Source organism: Amblyraja radiata, chromosome 1 (genome assembly GCF_010909765.2).
Source record: "Amblyraja radiata isolate CabotCenter1 chromosome 1, sAmbRad1.1.pri, whole genome shotgun sequence".
NCBI lineage: Eukaryota > Metazoa > Chordata > Chondrichthyes > Rajiformes > Rajidae > Amblyraja > Amblyraja radiata.
In genome coordinates, this window is record NC_045956.1 from 8,673,834 (window position 1) to 8,692,209 (window position 18,376).

At 42.2% G+C, this 18,376-nt stretch overlaps 1 protein-coding gene across 2 annotated transcripts in view; it reads left to right on the top strand.

Moving 5' to 3' along the window:
• The window catches only part of LOC116970725 (alpha-L-iduronidase-like), a 74,788-nt gene that overhangs the window by 4,363 nt on the left and 52,049 nt on the right, over positions 1 to 18,376 (top strand). For both annotated transcript variants that reach the window (XR_004411300.1, XM_033017211.1), the window contains exons 3-5: positions 4,320 to 4,415; positions 7,608 to 7,810; positions 13,717 to 13,896. Coding sequence is in view for 1 of the 2 variants with exons in the window: in XM_033017211.1 (XP_032873102.1) it covers positions 4,320 to 4,415; positions 7,608 to 7,810; positions 13,717 to 13,896 (479 nt within the window). In the remaining variant the exon portion in view is untranslated. The remainder of the gene's footprint in view (positions 1 to 4,319; positions 4,416 to 7,607; positions 7,811 to 13,716; positions 13,897 to 18,376) is intronic.

An 18,376-nucleotide genomic window follows, 5' to 3' on the forward strand; every position in this document is an offset into this window, starting at 1 on the left:
CCAGTGTAAGTATACACTGTACAGTATAAGCATACACCATACACCTCTGCACATCGATGGAGCTGATGTGGAAAGGGTCAGCAGCGTGAAGTTCCTAGGACTCCACCTGTCAGATGACCTGATGTCCACAACCAACACCACAGCACTGGTCAAGAGAGCCCAGCAGCGACTACACCCTCTCCGAAGACTACGTAAAGCAGGTCTCCCCACTACACATCTACGAACTTTTTATAGGGGGACAATCGAGAGCACATTAACCAACGGCATCACTTCCTGGTTCGGGAGCTGCAAGGCGTACGAACGGCACCAACTTGACAGGATTGTGAAGACCGCCAGCAGGATTATTGGTGCTCCACTCCCTTTCTTGCTGGACATATACAGGAAGAGATGTATCAACAGCCATCTCCATCATCAAAGACCCCTACCACCCATCGCATCACATATTCTACATCCTGCCATCTGGGAAGAGGTACAGGAGCATTAGCTGCAAAACCAGCAGGATGCTCCTCAGCTTCTTCCCGCAGGCTATAAGACTGTTAAACGGACTTTGCCCCCTGCCAAAGTATCGCGCACCAACCACCAACCTGGACAGAGCTACTGTCGTGCCGCTGCCGATCGGAACGCCTGTTGATGTTTAGTTGAGAGTAGTGTTAAACTTGTTCATGATATAGGTATTTTTATTTCTATTTTTTTTTTACTGCACACTGAATGGACACTGGTTTGAGTAACGTTTTTTTGTTTCCTCTGGGTATGTGAGTACTCAGGAAAATAACAATAAAGATATACAATACAATACAATACAATACAATACAAGTAGTAATGATGACTCTAGGTTAGTCCATCTACCACCTGTGCTGGATATGGAGTTAGTCGCTCCCCAGCCTTGAGCACTGGCATCTGTTTGAATAACTAAAGTAGGGTTAGTGATAAAGATAGGGCTGAAACTATGTCAAACGTTTTCTGCCCACCACTGTAGCTCTGATATTGCTTCAGTGGGTAATTTCATGACACGATCATAGTGACCTGTATGTCGTTTTATTGCCTGTACCTTTGCTCTCTGTAAATTTTTGATAGTGCAAAGGTCCGAATTGTGTAGCCGGAAATGCTGCTACCATTTCCCCAATTACTCTTGCTACTTGTCGAATAGTTGGTCGCTCGTTGACCATTAAATTGTTGCATGATTGTGCTAATTCAACCATTTTTGCCTTTGGCAAGGTAACAGTCATATGGACTGAGTTAATTGTGAAGCCCAGGTAGTCCATGATAGTGGATGGCTTCAACTTAGATTTATCTGGATGTAGGACGAACCCCAGAGTTTCGAGGAGCTGTTTTGTAGCTGATACTGCTGCCACAGCCAATTCCATCGTTTTCCCTACTATCAGAATATCATCCAGATATGCCATGACAATATGTTTTTGTTTTCTTAGTATTGCCATGGCTGGGTTCAATATTTTGGTGAATAATATTGGGGCTGAAGTTAGCCCATAGGGCAATGCTTTGTACCATCCAGATAAATTTTAGGTATCTGCGATGATCCTTGTATATGGGTACTAGATAGTGAGCATCTTTAAGATAAATGCTTGCCATGAAGTGTCCTTTGGAATTCAGTTGTTTGGCAGTAACAAATGTCTCCATTTTGAAATGTATATACTTAACAAATTTGTTTAGTGATGTTAAGTCAATGATGATGCGACAGCCACCATCTTTTTTGGTTTTAGTGAATATATTCGATACAAATTCCAAAGGTTCATGTTTGGTCTTTTCGATGACCCCCTTTGTGATAAGTCTCACCAGTTCAGCTTGTCCCTCACGTTTCTCTTTGACGGAGGGAGAAATACCCTTTGGGGCCAATGTTGAACTGGCGGCGTTTTTTCTGACATGAATTGTATTTTATATCCACTAATGCTGTTGAGTATATACTTGTCACTCGTGACCATACCCCATGCTTCTTTAAACAAGTGTAATCTCCCCCCTGTTAATAAAGCACCCTTATTCTCTATATGCTGGTAGGGACCAGACCCACCTACCTCCATGGTTATTGGCGATTCTGTTTCTTCATTTTCCTGAAGGTTCTGTTCTGACGTGCTGGCGATGTTGGGGGGAGGCGCATTTTCCAGAGGGTCCGCTGCGGGCCCTGATCTAAAAAGATCTTTGGGGATAATGTGCGGACCCCAAGCGTTCACCAGTCCCATATTGCGGACGTCGACTGGTGGATGCCATGGGGTGCTGCCGTTTGGGCATCGGAGGTCTTGGTTTGCTCGTCCCGGGGCCTGCCCTCATTAGGCCGAAGGTTTTTGATGCTTCCTCCATCTCCTTCAGTTTTTTATTGAGATCTTTCCCAAATAGCAGCGCGTCCGTCTCCGCAGCTGGGGCTTTACACAAGCCAGCAAATTTGGGATTGAGGGCAGGTCTTATGTTTCCCTCCGGAGATTGTTGATCTCAAATTGTGTGGTACACATTAATGCCAGCACATCCTGCTGGCAGGTATCCATCTCCGTGGTCTCCACAGAACGAGCAAAGGCTGTGATGGCCGACGTCAGGAGCCTTAGGATCCGCTGTAGCCCACCACACCCAACAGCTCTTCCTGTTCCTGCACCCCTGGCATACTCCCGAATTCGTCCGCCTGCCCCTGTTCCAGACCAGCCCAGCCCTGGTCACCAATGCTAGCCTTCAGTAATGAGGGAGCAGAGGGCAGTGTACAGAACACTGTGGAGGGGGTGCCTGACCTCCCTCCGCGAGAGCGCTCTTTCTGCGCATCTCGCTGGAGCTGCTCCAATAGCTGTTGGATGCAGCTCAGGCGGCTGTCTCTCCTCCATTTAGGTGGAGACATGTCCCCGTCTGACGAATCGGACGCCACCGGCCGGATGCCTGTTCGGATGGCTAGACATCCAGCCCGCAGTTCAGGCACTAGCGGGACTGGGCTCGGCGCGGCGATGGGGATAGCGGAGCGCCCGGTAATTGTTCCTACCGCCTTCTTCTAGAGCTTTTGTGCCTTGTAGTAGCGAGAGCGCCCCTCAAGCAGCGCGTCTCGCAGGCACCTGCTCCGAGAGCCGCTCCAGCGGCTCAGGCGGCTCTCTCTCCCCCCGTGCGGGTGGAGAGACGTCCCGTCCGAAATCGGGAACACCTGCCGGATGCCTCTTCGGGTGGCTATGCATCCAGCCCGCTGCTCAGGTGCTAGCGGGCTGGGCTCGGCACGGTGTCGGGGAATAGCAGAACACCGGGTAAACGCTCCTACCGCCTGTTGCTGCCCCCCTCCCCGACGGAAAACGTTCCTCTTCGAACGGGGGACAGTTTTGTTCCAGAGCCTTTTTCTCTGCCTGTAAAACACAAGCAGAAAAAAGGCTCCCCTGTAAAAGAAACCTGACCTCAGGGTACTCACCTGATGGTCCGTTTCATTCTGTAGCGGGAGCGCCTAACTCCCGCTGCTGCCGCTCAGGCGGCTCTCTCTCCCCCCGTTGCACTGCTGGCGTAATGCCGCGCCTGCGCGCTGAGCGGGTTCTTCACGTAGTCACTCACGTGACTCCGAAGTAAAATTAAGCTGAGTTTGATTATGGTGGTGCTTTTGATAGATTTATTACTCCAAGAATGCTGGAAATTCAGTTAGGTTGCAAGAATTGCAGCCTCTTTGAAATCAATAGTTAAGGGAGTAGATGGATCAAAGGGCATGTTATGCACGTAGCAGCTACATTGTATTCACAGCAGGCTTTAAAGCAACAGATCACTTTCCAGAGGATTGAACTCAGATTTTAGACGGTGATTTTTAGGTGCCTTTTGGGAAACCATTTTATTTTCTTCTTACCCTAATTCCATTACAAACTCAGAGGAAAACTTGACTTATTTAAGGCTCCCAAAACCTAGAAATGTGCTTAACTGTAAATCAGAAATCATCACTCTGTAACCAATTTAGTTTTTCTCTCTCCATTCATTCATTCATTCATTCATTCATTCCTTCATAACATTACGCACATAGACAGAACTGGGACTTTGATTTTAAAATATACATGCTCCTTTACAAATGCTTCCATTATCCCTTGCTACTTTGACTGTCTTTTCAGTATCATTCTAACTTTTCACACTTCACCGTGGATTTATTATTTGATTTATACAAATTTTATGTTAACAGTGGTTAAAAAGTGTCAGCTTGCAAGATACTATTTATTTATTGATAAATTTAGTTCCATTATGGCTTTATTATACTACTGAACTCTTAGTGGCCTGCTATTTTCCACTAGAATGTCATAAACTTAGAGATACAGCTATATTAATTACGAAGTTCATAAAATGTTTATGACTTACACAAGTTTTCCATGGACTTATAGATATGTACGGTATGGCATATGTGTCAAAGTGGAATTTTGAAACATGGAATGAACCAGATCATCACGACTTTGATAATTTAACATTCACAGTACCAGGTGGGTTTATTTAGTTAGTAAGAACATATATAAAATTACACTGAATGGACTTGGAGCATTACTATTTAATTTTGATGACACTTTTATGATGTAGTATTCCTTGAAGAATTTAATGTGAAGGTAAGGTTAAAGGGCCTGTCCCACCAGCATGCGACTGCATGCGGCGAGCGCGACCTTACGTGGTTGCTTGAGCCGTACGGCCTCGCGGGGCCGGTCCCACTTCGATCACCGGAGCCGTATGAAGTTGGGCGGGGCTGGTCCCGACAACGCGTGGGGCTCCGAAAAACTGACACTGTCCAAAAATTCGCGCGGCAACGGCCTGTCGGCCCGCAGCCGCATTGAGGCCGTACAAAGCGCCTCGACGGGCGTACGCAGCGTCTCAACGCCATATGCAGCGTCTCGACGCCGAACGCAGCGTCTCGACGGCGTATGCCTAGCTCGTGGCGTTGCGCGATGACGTCACCGCCCGGCGTGCCGTTGCGTGATGACGTAACCGCCGAACGCCGTGCGACGTCCAAATTCAGTCGGCCCGCCTCCTGCCCAGTTGATTGGTGAGTATGATGTCGGGACCAGCCCCGCACAACTCCAGACGGCTCCGCGGTTGGAAGTGGGACCGGCCCCGTGAGGCCGTACGCCTCAAGCCACCACGTTTGGTCGCGCTAGACGTATGCAATCGCATGCTGGTGGGACAGGCCCTTAAGGCTAGATTACACCTTATGTCCATTGCATTAAGAATCTTTGTCTTCCCTCTTTATAGATGGCACAATGGGTTAAGTGTTCGGCTGGCAACCGGAAGGTAGCCGGTTCGAATCCCGCTTGGAGTGCATACTGTCGTTGTGTCCTTGGGCAAGACACTTCACCCACCTTTGCCTGTGTGTGTCCTTGGGCAAGACACTTCACCCATCTTTGCCTGTGTGTGTGAATGTAATTATGTGAAGCACTTTGGGGTCAATGCAAGTTGACTAAAAATGTGCTATATAAATAAAGAAATTTAAATTTAATTTAATTCAACCTTCCCCTTTAGCTTATCTCTAGTCCATTCTTGTTCCAAAAATAAGTAGATGTTTTAGATTTGCTGCTAAAACAAAAGCAATGTCTTGAACAAATAGTATCAAAGAAACATTGACAAAAATAGGAAGATTAATAAAGTATGCAATTTATTGTCATTAATACCCCTGAGAGCAGAAAAGCTACACCTAATGAGAAAGCGATAAAGAATGTAGATGACCTGGGAACACAAGAATAGTCCTGACCGAAAACATCATAAACCCATTCCCTCCACAAATGCTGAGTCCTTCTTAAGATTCGAGCATCTGCAATTTCCTGTTTCTCAGGTACAGGATTCTCTGAAAAATATATATAAATGGAAAAGCCATCAAAAAGGGCCGAGAGAATGTTGAATTTTATTTTCTGCAGCACAAGATACAAGAATAAAGAAGTTAAGTTATATTTAGTTGGATCTTAGTTGGTATATTTTGTACAGATACAGTGGCTTGCAAAAGTTTTCATACCCCTTGAACTTTTCCACATTTTGTCACGTTACAACCACAAACGTAAATGTATTTTATTGGGATTTTATGTGATAGACCAACACAAAGTGGTGCATAATTGTGAAGTGGAAGGAAAATGATACATGGTTTTCAATTTTTTTTACAATTATAAAACTGAAAAGTGTGGCGTGCAAAAGTATTCAACCCCCCTGAGTCAATACTTTGTAGAACCACCTTTCGCTGCAATTACAGCTGCAAGTCTTTTGGGATATGTCTCTACCAGCTTTGCACATCTAGAGACTGAAATTTTTGCCCATTCTTCTTTGCAAAATAGCTCAAGCTCAGTCAGATTAGATGGAGAGCGTCTGTGAACAGCAATTTTCAAGTCTTGCCAGAGATTCTCAATTGGATTTAGGTCTGGACTTTGACTGGGCCATTCTTACACCTGAATATGCTTTGATCTAAACCATTCCACTGTAGCTCTGGCTGTATGTTTAGGGTCGTTGTCCTGCTGGAAGGTGAACCTCTGCCCCAGTCTCAAGTCTTTTGCAGACTCTAACAGGTTTACTTCCAAGATTGCCCTGTATTTGGCTCCATCTATCTTCCCATCAACTCTGACCAGCTTCCCTGTCCCTGCTGAAGAAAAACATCCCCACAGCATGATGCTGCCACCACCATGTTTCACAGTGGGGATGGTGTGTTCAGGGTGATGTGCAGTGTTAGTTTTCCGCCACACATAGCGTTTCAATTTAGGCCAAAAACTGCAATTTTGGTCTCATCTGACCAGAGCACCTTCCTCCACATGTTTGCTGTGTCCCCCACATGGCTTGTGGCAAACTGCAAACGGGACTTCTTATGGCTTTTTTTCAACAATGGCTTTCTTCTTGCCACTCTTCCATAAAGGCCCGATTTGTGGAGTGCACGACTAATAGTTGTCCTGTGGACAGATTCTCCCACCTGAGCTGTGGATCTCTGCAGCTCCTCCAGAGTTACCATGGGCCTCTTGGCTGCTTCTCTGATCAATGCTCTCCTTGCCCGGCCTGTCAGTTTAGGTGGACGGCCATGTCTTGGTAGGTTTGCAGTTGTGCCATACTCTTTCCATTTTCGGATGATGGATTGAACAGTGCTCCGTGAGATGTTCAAAGCTTGGGATATTTTTTTATAACCTAACCTTGCTTTAAACTTCTCCACAACTTTATCCCTGACCTGTCTGGTGTGTTCCTTGGGCTTCATGATGCTGTTTGTTCACTAATGTTCTCTAACAAACCTCTGAGGTCTTCACAGATCAGCTGTATGTATACTGAGATTAGATTACACACAAGTGGACTCTATTTACTAATTAGGTGACTTCTGAAGGCAATTGGTTGCACTGGATTTTATTTAGGGGTATCAGAGTAAAGGGGGCTGAATACTTTTGCACGCCACACTTTTCAGTTTTTTATTTGTAAAAAAATTTGAAAACCATGTATCATTTGCCTTCCACTTCACAATTATGCACCACTTTGTGTTGGTCTATCACATAAAATCCCAATAAAATACATTTACGTTTGTGGTTGTAACGTGACAAAATGTGGAAAAGTTCAAGGGGTATGAATACTTTTGCAAGCCACTGTATGGTCTCAGATTATGCAAAATGCTTAATTTTTCACGTACTGTCAGATTTTGACATTAAAAGTATAACATTTATGACATGTGATTTTAGGATTCCAAAACTACTATGATGCGTGTTCTGAAGGTCTGAAAGAGGCAAGCACACTACTTAAATTTGGTGGTCCTGGAGGTTCATGCCATCCTCCCCCCCACTCACCAATTTGTTGGGGCTTGCTAAATCACTGCTCGAATGGAACCAACTTCTTTACAGGAGAGATTGGAATACGATTGGATTATATTGCAATACACAAAAAAGTAAGACATGAAACATTGCTTCACGTTACACCAATCAAAACGTGCTTCAAAAATTATTTATTTCCAGACTTCTTTGTTGTAATTAGTATTGTACAAGGTGGATTTTTTTGTTTGATCTTAGACGTTTCTATAACAGATCGGAACAAATAATTTAAGTTAAATTATTAAATATATCTTATATGTTTAGCATATTTTTATTTTTTTTTATTTTTTTATTTATTTATTTATTAGAAGTAGACATATTATAAAATGTAGTTACATATTATAGTAAAAAAAAAACTTTTCATATACATCAGTCATACATTATTAAAAATTTCCATTATCAATTACTTCTGCTTCTAGTATTTTTATTTTTTATAGAAAGCGAGAAAAAGAGAGGGTAGAAAGTTACAAATAAAAAAGAAAGCAAAAAAAACAAAAAAAAACACAACAGAAAAACAAGGGAGGTGGAATGGGTTACCTGTAATACATCAATGGAGATAGGTTCGTAGGTTATAAAGTATAGCTTTTCATCTGTTCCTGAGTTCAAGTTTCAGCTGGGTCCTCGTGCTGTGCCAATCTATCCCTTCAGATAGTTAATGAATGGAGCCCAAATTTTATGGAAAAGATCTTGTTTGTCCATTAAGACAAGTCTAATTCTTTCTAAGTATAGGGTCTCCGACATTTCCGTAATCCACATTTTAATTGTGGGGGTTGTAGGGCCTTTCCAAAATTTTAATATTAATTTTTTTCCGGTTATTATACTGTAATTGAGGAAGTTTCTTTGGTTTGTTGTGAGTGTTAAGCTTTGTTCTGATATTCCAAGTATTATTAATTTTGTGTCTGTGTCCAGTTTTGTATTAATAACTTCTGAAGTTATTTCAAAAATATCTGTCCAGAAATGTTTAAGTTTTATACAGTTTGCAAACGTATGTGTTAAATTAGCCTCTAAATGTAGACATTTATCACAAATAGGAGAGATTTGTGGGAAGTATGTTTAGCATATTTTAACTTGTTATTTGAGGATTTTGGTTATATAAAATCATTGTAATATGATTTGATCACAAATTCTTGCTTATGATGCAGCATAGAATATATTGTGGTTTGTCTTTCTAGAAAAATTATAGAAAAGAAAATATAGCGATTTTCCCTAACACAAAGCCACATCATATGCGCATTCATCAAGAAATAAATTGGGTTGATCTATTTATTTTTTTCACAAAAATTGGTACAATAGCTAAATTACTAATATCCTTAAATGGCCGTATCACCATTAGAGCATCTTTTTTCTATCTAAAAGCCTATTTTTTGGCAGGCTGCATTGTGTATTTGTGTATTACAAGAAATCTGTGCCCCTATTTTGAGTTATTTTGTTATTCTTCAATCCTGTGTATTCATTGCAAAGTGCAGCAAACATTACGTTCCTTTTGCATTGGTAAAATAATTGCTCACTTCTGAACTGCCTGGTTCTGGGTTTAGCCTGAATTCATGGACTGAAATTATTACTTTGCATTTTAACATAACTTAAACACTCAGAGGGCCTAACTAGATTGTTTCTTAGTTTAACCACTTGCTAATATATAAGCACATGTTGGTTTATTATTAAACATTCCTCCAGTAACCAAATACATTTACAATTATTCAACCAAGGATGCATTTACTTTAAGTCCAGATTTTAATTTTACAAATCGCTCACATTGTCACTGTACAGGCACTTTGAATACATTTTGCAAAAACAACAATTAAAACACATGCACAGTATGGAGAGGAAGTGCAGGAGAGCTAGCATCCAACTGCAATAAAAGAGGTCACAATGAAAGCTCAGTGATTACAGAATGTAATGGATGACTCCCACAAGAAAGAAACTTCACACATATTTGTTTGTTCATCCCATCTTCCCACCACCCCCACCTTTTCTCCCCAACATAGGTATCTGAGAACCCAGGGTCGGAGTGACACTTTGTAAAGCAGAAACCTTCTTGATTCTAAGTTTCTGTATGAGTACGTTGAATACATTTGTACACGGTTCTCATTTCTCACAAATTCCTCTCCTGTCCTTCGTAATACACAAATCCACATTAACCATGTCATGATCCAACTGACAAAAATCAGATATATATGTCATCAAGCTATTGGCAGTTTTAAACGACAGCGTTCACCTGAGAATTCACTTCAATTAAACGAGCTGCACCTTTCTCAAAGCCTGCAACCATACGGTTTGCAAAGTGCCAACGTAAACAATATTGATAAAACAAACAAGAAGCAAGAAGTAGATTTTCTAAGAACAGGATAGATTGCAGCATAATTTTAGAGAAGTATGAAAATTATGGCATTAAAAAAAAAGGGACATGGCTTACATAAATGGAATAAGTGAAGATAGACACAAAAAGCTGGAGTAACTCAGCAGGACAGGCAACATCTCTGGGGAGAAGGAATGGGTGACGTTTCGGGTCGAGACACTTCCTCAGTCTGAAGAGCTTTATTTGTACGCTGTCCAGTCAAATCACACTATACATGAGTATAAATCAAGAATGGTCTCAACCTGAAACGTCACTAATTTCTTCCCTCCAGAGATGCTGCCTGCCCTGCTGAGTTACTCCAGACTTTTGTGTCTATCTTCAGTTTAAACCAGCATCTGCAGTTCCTTCCTGCACAATAGAAAAGGGGGATTAGACTAGGTAACATGCTGACCCTTAACAACAGATGAAGACACAATTGTAATTAAAAATATTGGAGAATTTGGGGAGGGAATAGTGGTGGGGCGGGGGCTGATGATAAGAATAACATAGACAGTCAAGAGAACTGTACCACAGGAACAGGAACAGAAAGTAGAATCAGTGCGGATGGGGATAACATACAAAAAATGGACAAAGCCGTAGAGTTGACGACCCGACCCTCTCCTTTCCTACAATCACATTAACCATTTGCAACCCTGCGAATAAAACAAAGCCCCGTGTCTTGCTCATCGAACCAGCAAACATTTTGTGAGTAGAGACCAGGCCTTTGGCAGCAGATGCTAGGAGCTTGCACAACTGACCCGAAGTCTCTGATTGAAACCATGAGATATCAAAGTCTTCTCAATTGTTTCTACAGTACTCTGATGATTAGAGACATTTAAAAACAGTTAAAATAGGTTTAAATCACTTAAATGACTGAAATTAATCACAAAGTAATACAACGAGAATGAAGCCCTTAAGCTCACCAAGTCTGCACCAACTATTTAATTCTTTGCAAGTGACAAAGTGTATCAATGAGGCCAGGGCGGAAAATGTGATTTACATAAAGGCCTCGATATCTGAGATGGGTTCACCAAGGGTGAGGGGCCATGGGATCCAGGGCATGTTGGCAAACTGGAGCCAAAATTGGCAACAGGGCACAGAGAGAGCTGGTAGAGGGTTATTTTTGCAATTGGATGCCTGTGATTAGCGGTGTCCCTCATGGATCGATGCGCAAACCCTAGTGGACGTGAAGAAAGATTCAGTAAGTTTACGGATAACATGAAAATCGGCAGAGTTGTTGATAGTGTGGTAAACATCCCTCTGGTAAATCTCTTCTGCACATTCACCAAAGCCATCACATCTTTTCTGTAATGCAGCGACCAGAACTGCACACAATGCTCCAAATGTGGTTTAACCAACGTTTTATATAGCTGCAACCTGACTTCCTGATTCTTATACTCAATGCCTCGACAAATGAAGGCAAGCACACCATACATCTCTTTACCACTCTATTTACTAGTGATCCCACTTTCAGGGAGCTATGGATTGAACTCCAAGACCCCTATGTTCATCAATGCTGTTAAGGGTCTTGTCACTAACTATATATTTTTCCCTTATATCAGACCTTCTACTTCCCAAGAGAAGAAAAGAAAAAATAGCAGAATAACCAAGCTGAGCTAATATTACAGATCGGCCATTGATTCAAATTTTAGCTAAAGTCGAAGAATGCAATGTGGATCAGACAAAGGATGAGGTGCAGTTCCTCAAGCTTGCATTGAGCCTCATTGTGTTAGTACAGGAGACTACAAAGCCATATGTCAGTGCAGGAGTGGGCTGAGGCATTAAAGTGACAGTCAACGGGAAGCTCAACATCTCCCTTGCAGACTGAATACAGATGTACCACAAAGTCATCACTCAATCTGCACTTGGCTTCTCCAATGTAGAGGAGGCCATATTGTGAACACCTAATGCAGTACACTGGATTTAAAAAAGGCCCAAGTGTATTGCTGTTTCACCTGGAAAGAATGTTTAGGGAGGTGGGAAAGGAAACGGTAAAGGAAAAGTATTCCATGGTCTGCATTTGCAATAAAAATTGCCTTAAGAATGGGGTTGGTTGGTGAGAATGGAAGTGAAGGGCCTGGTCCCTGTAAAATGCCGACAGGAAATGAGAGGGGAAGATGCATCCGGTGGTGAAATCTCTTCAAAAAGGTGGCAGAATTGTGGAATGTCTGCCAGGGCAACCCTGAGCTTCCTGTGGCTTGAATCTAAAACAGAAGTTTAATTATAAGTGCCTCCTCAAATAGATGACAATGAGATGAAGCATTGGGCATTGGTTGAGAAATAAATGGTTGAGAAGTCGAGTGGAATCATGTTGCTGTGGGTTTGTCTCAGTGACTTATCAGCTCCTTAATGACCTGTTCTGCTACCTTTAGCCAACTGTAGATGTACATTTGAGACACAGGGAACCACCGATGGTGGAATCTTGAACAAGACACAGAGTGCTGGAGAAATACTGACTGACTCAGGCTGACCCACTGGGTACCTCCAGCACTTTGTGTTTTGCTGCGGATGCACATTCCCAGATTTCTTTGTACTTCCAACCATTTTTTATTTATCCCATAGCACCTCCCTAAAAGCATTACCTAACACCCTTCTGGATTCAATTTTAGCTGCCTTCCTATGCTTTGAGGATCATCAAAAATCAGACTAAAATCCATGTAGGCGCACTGCTCCCATCGACTTTCTGTGTTTCCTTCTCAAAAAAGTCAATCAAGTTATTCCGGCACAACCTTCCCGTAACCGGGCTCCTCCTCCTCCTCTCCTTTTCCTTCTTTCTTTCCCCCTCCCACCCCCCATCAGTCTGAAGAAGGGTTTCGGCCCGAAACGTCGCCTATTTCCTTCGCTCCATAGATGCTGCTGCACCCGCTGAGTTTCCCCAGCAATTTTGTGTACCTCCGTAACAAAGCAATGCTGACTATCCCTGATTAATCCATGCCTCGAGTAATAAAGGTTGAAACCGTTCCTTAGAATAGATTCAAGTCATTTGTTCACCATTGAAAATAAACTGTCTGGCCATTACAATTTATCCTTCCTCCCTTTTACAACAATGTGCAATATTTGCAGTTTTCCAATCTTCTGCCACTACTGCTGCAGAGAAGGAGGATTGAAAAATTGTACTCATCCCCTCTGCAACTTTGTCCCTTGCTTCTTCTCTATCCATTTATCTGTCTAAATGTATTTTAAATGTTGTTATTGTACATGCATCAACTATTTAAGTTCTCTATCATGCAGCACAGGCACAACATCATGCATTAATAGCACAATTTGTTATTTAAAGTTTATAATTGAATTCCATTGTTATTAACTATTAAAGATTTATTTAATGAAGGTACTTTCATGCACAGTTTTACCTTCTTTCTATCACCAAGTGTGCATTACACTCAAATAATCTTAAAATAAAGTACAATGGGCATTCTGTTTGAGAGCAAGTACAATAAGTATTTACAGAGAGTACAATGAGCATTTTATCTGGTAGCAAATATGTACTAAATAATTAAGAACAAAGTTAGTAAGATTATCAATATGATCTTTGATCCTGAAAAATTGAAGTAGCCATGAAGTGATATTGATGTAGCAGATAGTGACATTGTGTAAAATGTAAGTTCTTGCATAGTCATTTTTTTTTAAATTGTTTCCTTATTTTGGTAGGGTGCTGGTAGTTCTCTACACATCATAGAGCAAGAATTGGATACAGTTAATCAGATCCAGAAACGCTTTCCTGAATTCCAGTCAATTCCCGTTTACAATGATGAGGCTGATCCACTGGTCGGTTGGGCAATTCCTCAGGTTTGGAGAGCTGAAGTGACTTATGCTGCAATGGTTGCTAAGGTAAATAAAAAAGGCCACTTCACAGTTCAAAATAACGATTTGTAGTTACTTATCTTTTATCACATTCCTTTCAGGATGTCTCAAAGCATTACTATCATGGAAGTTCTGTATGTAGCCAGTGTTGTCACTAGAGGATAAGGCACAGAGTGCTGGTGTAGCTGAGCGGGTCGGGCAACATCTCAGGACAACATGGGCAGGGCCGGATTTAGATGAAGAGAGGCCCTAAGCTGTTCCACTTGTGAGGCCCCCTCCGCGTTGGTTTTCAGCGCTGGCGGCAAGGCAGCGACCGGACAGCCATGGCGGCCAAATCTCCCACAATTCAAAGCGAGGGAGAAAGTGCCCAGCGCCGACCAGTTGCCGTTGCAGTGCGCATGCACGGGAGATGGAGAGAGAGAGATAGAGAGGGGGGCCCGCCCAGAGTTGAACGGTAGTTGTCCTGCCTTGGTCGGAGGCCCCCTAGACCTCGAGGCCCTAAGCTTAAGCTTGTCTAGTTTATAGGTAAATCCGGCCCTGAACATGGGTAGGCAACGTTCAGGTCAGAACTCTTCTTTAGGCTCTCCCCCTCTACTTGTCATTGGAGGAATTATGGCTGCTAATTTCTGCACATTAAGCTCTCAACAGCAGCAATGTACTAATAACAGATAATCTGTTTTTGTGATGTTGCTGAAAGAGAAATACTGAGAAGGAAAATTAGAGTTCCCCTCTAAACCATCCCCAGAAAATGGTCAGATTTTCTGTTTAATTTCTCAATGGTCTTGTTTGCATACATTCTTCTGAACTATAAAACATTGAAACATTGAACTCCATCATCAAGTTCGCTGACGACACCACTGTTGTGGGGCGTATCACTGATGGGGATGAGTCAGAGTATAGAAGAGAGATCGACCGACTGTCCATATGGTGCCAGCACAATAACCTGGCCCTCAACACCAGCAAAACTAAGGAACTGATTGTGGACTTTGGAAGGAGTAGGATGGGGACCCACAGTCCCGTTTATATCAACGGGTCGATGGTTGAAAGGGTCAAGAGCTTCAAATTCCTGGGCGTGCACATCTCTGAAGATCTTTCCTGGTCCGAGAACACTGATGCTATTATTAAGAAAGCACATCAGCTCCTCTACTTCCTTTTTCGGAGAGTCAGTTTGTCAAGGAGGACTCTCTCTAACTTCTACAGGTGCACAGTAGAGAGCATGCTGACCGGTTGCATCGTGGCTTGGTTCGGCAACTTGTGCGCCCTGGAGAGGAAAAGACTACAAAAAGTAGTAAACACTGCCCAGTCCATCATCGGCTCTGACCTTCCTTCCATCGAGGGGATCTATCGCAGTCGCTGCCTCAAAAAGGCTGGCAGTATCATCAAAGACCCACACCATCCTGGCCACACACTCATCTCCCTGCTACCTGGTAGAAGGTACAGGAGCCTGAAGACTGCAACGACCAGGTTCAGGAATAGCTCCTTCTCCACAGCCATCGGGTTATTAAACTTGGTTCGGACAAAACTCTGAACATTAATAACCGATTATCTGTTATTTGCACTTTATCAGTTTATTTATTCATGTGTGTATATATTTATACAATGGTATATGGACACACTGATCTGTTTTGTAGTTAATGCCTACTATGTTCTGTTGTGCTGAAGCAAAGCAAGAATTTAATTGTCCTATCAGGGACACATGGCAATAAACTCTCTTGAATCTCTTGAATCTTGAATCACAAGCCAACTCAGCCCATCCTTTGGTGATTCAATACATTGTCATTGGATCTGATTGAACAAAAGGGATATGGATTTTGCTGAGAGATCAGAATTTAATATTCAACCTTAATTGCTCTGTTGTGAGCCCACTTCTTGAATTGGAGTTATCCCGGAAGAGAAGGCACTCTGATGCAGCTAATAGGTAGGGAGTTCAAGATTTTGATTCAATGTCAATATTTTTCAGAGTTAGGATGGTTGCTTGGTTGCAGAGGAACTAATGGCCTCTGCTGCACATGTACCTCGACGTGGGCTTGTGTCATCCGTTCAAAGAAAGCTTGATGCATTTGTGCAGTGCATTTTATGGATCATTCATAATACAGCTATGACGCCAGAGAGTAAATGTTCAGGGTTGTGATTGGAGTTCCAGCATGATACTTAGTGCTGGGTGGCTTTGACCTTCATGATTGTTAGTGGAGCTCCACATGCATTGGCAAATGGAGTGTATTCCAATCTGTGCACTTGGTTCTGTGCTTGTAGATGAAAGAAAAGATATGGGGAATCAGGATATTTGTCATTCAGATCTACTGCTCTTGTAATTTATGTGACTGGTACATTTACATTTCTGGTCATTATTAGTCCAAGTTTTCAATGGTGAGGGAATCTGGCAACATTAAATATCAAAGGGAGATGCTTGACACTTTTGAATGTTACTATCCATTTATCGGCCTATACCCAACTTAGTACAGGCAAGCACAAGATGCTTCTTTCTCTGAGGAATTGTAATGAAACCAAACATTATGCAATCATTAATGAACATAACTCGTTCTGATCTTAAGTATAGTTGAAAGCTTTTCACATAACAAGATAAACCAAGATCAATACTAAATCATTGCTGAAACAGCTGAAGTTGTGGTTGGGCAGAGTAAATTGCCCTGTGGCGGGGGGGGGGGGGGGGGGGGGGGACCTAAACAAATATGCACTTCAGATGGTTGATCTCTAAAAAACACACCATCTGTGCTAGGTGACAGCAGAGTGTTAGAGTGTTCCCCTTGTTTGTATTTCCAAGTTCCTGCACCATATACATTTAATAGTGTTTCCTTGCTTCACACCAGAAAGTCATGTCTCCATTCATTACATTGGTCCCCCTAGACATCCCTTCGCTATGATAATGAAAGAGGAATAGAGAGTCCTTAATTGTAAAGGGACATGATTTGATACACTCGCCCACAAGATGTTAGCCCTCTCAGAGGGTGCTAATCATTTCCTTTCTTACCTATTGGGAAAATGTTAAAAGCACAATGACTTTTACTGCTCTGATTCCTTCAAGTAGTGAAAGGAGATCCACAGAATTTTTATTTCTTTATTTTTATTGTATGGCTGTATAGTTATCTCATTTCACTGTGCCAACTGGCACATGTGACAAATAAGTGTATCTTGTATCTTGTAAATTAGCAGGGAGCTGTAAATCTGCAATTAGCCCTTTACTTATGGTCTGTTCTGCTGGGATCCAGAATCAATCAATGTAGCACATCCACGGCAGAGCACAAAGCCACATATTTCTCCAGCCTACCTTCTCCAGTGCAGGGGCTGGTGATGGTATGTACAGGGTGGGAAATTAAAGCTTCAAATGAGAGACTATGGAGGGTTATGTGGACCTGTGCAGCCTCTGTCAACACCAGCTACCAACACATGGAAAGTAGCCATGATTTGTTCAGCTGTTGAATATTTATTAGATAGGACAAATAGACAGCTAGACATTGGAAAATATTGATGGCATCACTTCAGTTCCAGCAGAGCAACGTCAGATAATCAATATGGTGGTTAAGCAGGTCCTTGAGGGATTGGCACCTCCTCAGGCACTTCCTCTAGAATCCCTAAAGAGTGACTAGGATTTGCTCTAGGTCATCTTCTCTAAAGCCAAACAGGACAGGAGCTTGGTCGACCTTAATATCTTTACCCATTGTGGAGCAAAAGGACGTCTTTCTACATGGGAACACGCCCCATTTCTCTAATCTCTTCAGGCCTTGTAATACAAAGTAAAAAGGAAAGCCCTATTAGTCTATAACAAATTCACGCAGCTAGTTACTTATTACACCACACTTTACCAAAAGGCATTTAGATTATTGATTTTAAAGGTTTACCTACTATCAGTTTAATGCTGATGGGATGTAATCCCAGCTGCTCAGAACTCATGTGTATATCTCTAGACCTCTGATGTTGATCCAACATTCAAAGTGCAAGACGGTGTCTGGCCAATCTGTCTTCTTTCTTTTCTATCATTACTCCCTTCTTTTCAATGCATCCTCTTCTTTGAACTAGATTGCAAAGTATTCACTCAGTATGTTGGCTGTGCTGTCCTTATTTACGAGAGGATCTCCTTTGAATGCCCGTTTTCTATTATTATCAAACAATCTAGCACTCAAAACATCAAAACATTGGCATCGTCACATCCCCTTAGTTTCCATTTTCAGTTCTCCTTTGCATTTATTGTATTCAGTGTTGTTTTCTACAGTACTGTGCTTAACATTGATAAATGTAAGCCTTTTTCTATTTAATTTTGATCATTCAAGAAGTTCCTACTTTGGATGCCTTTCTTTTCTCTCTGCTGGGGATGCATTGAATCTATACCGGAACTATTGCCTATTTGAAGGTCTGCTTATTGCTCTCTTAATTACCCATCTTTAATTACAATATTCCAATCCACCTGCAGAAACTCCCATTTTAAGCATTGAAATTAGCCCTTCTACAGTTAAATATATTCTCGTTTGATGTTCCCTGTCCTGAGAGATAA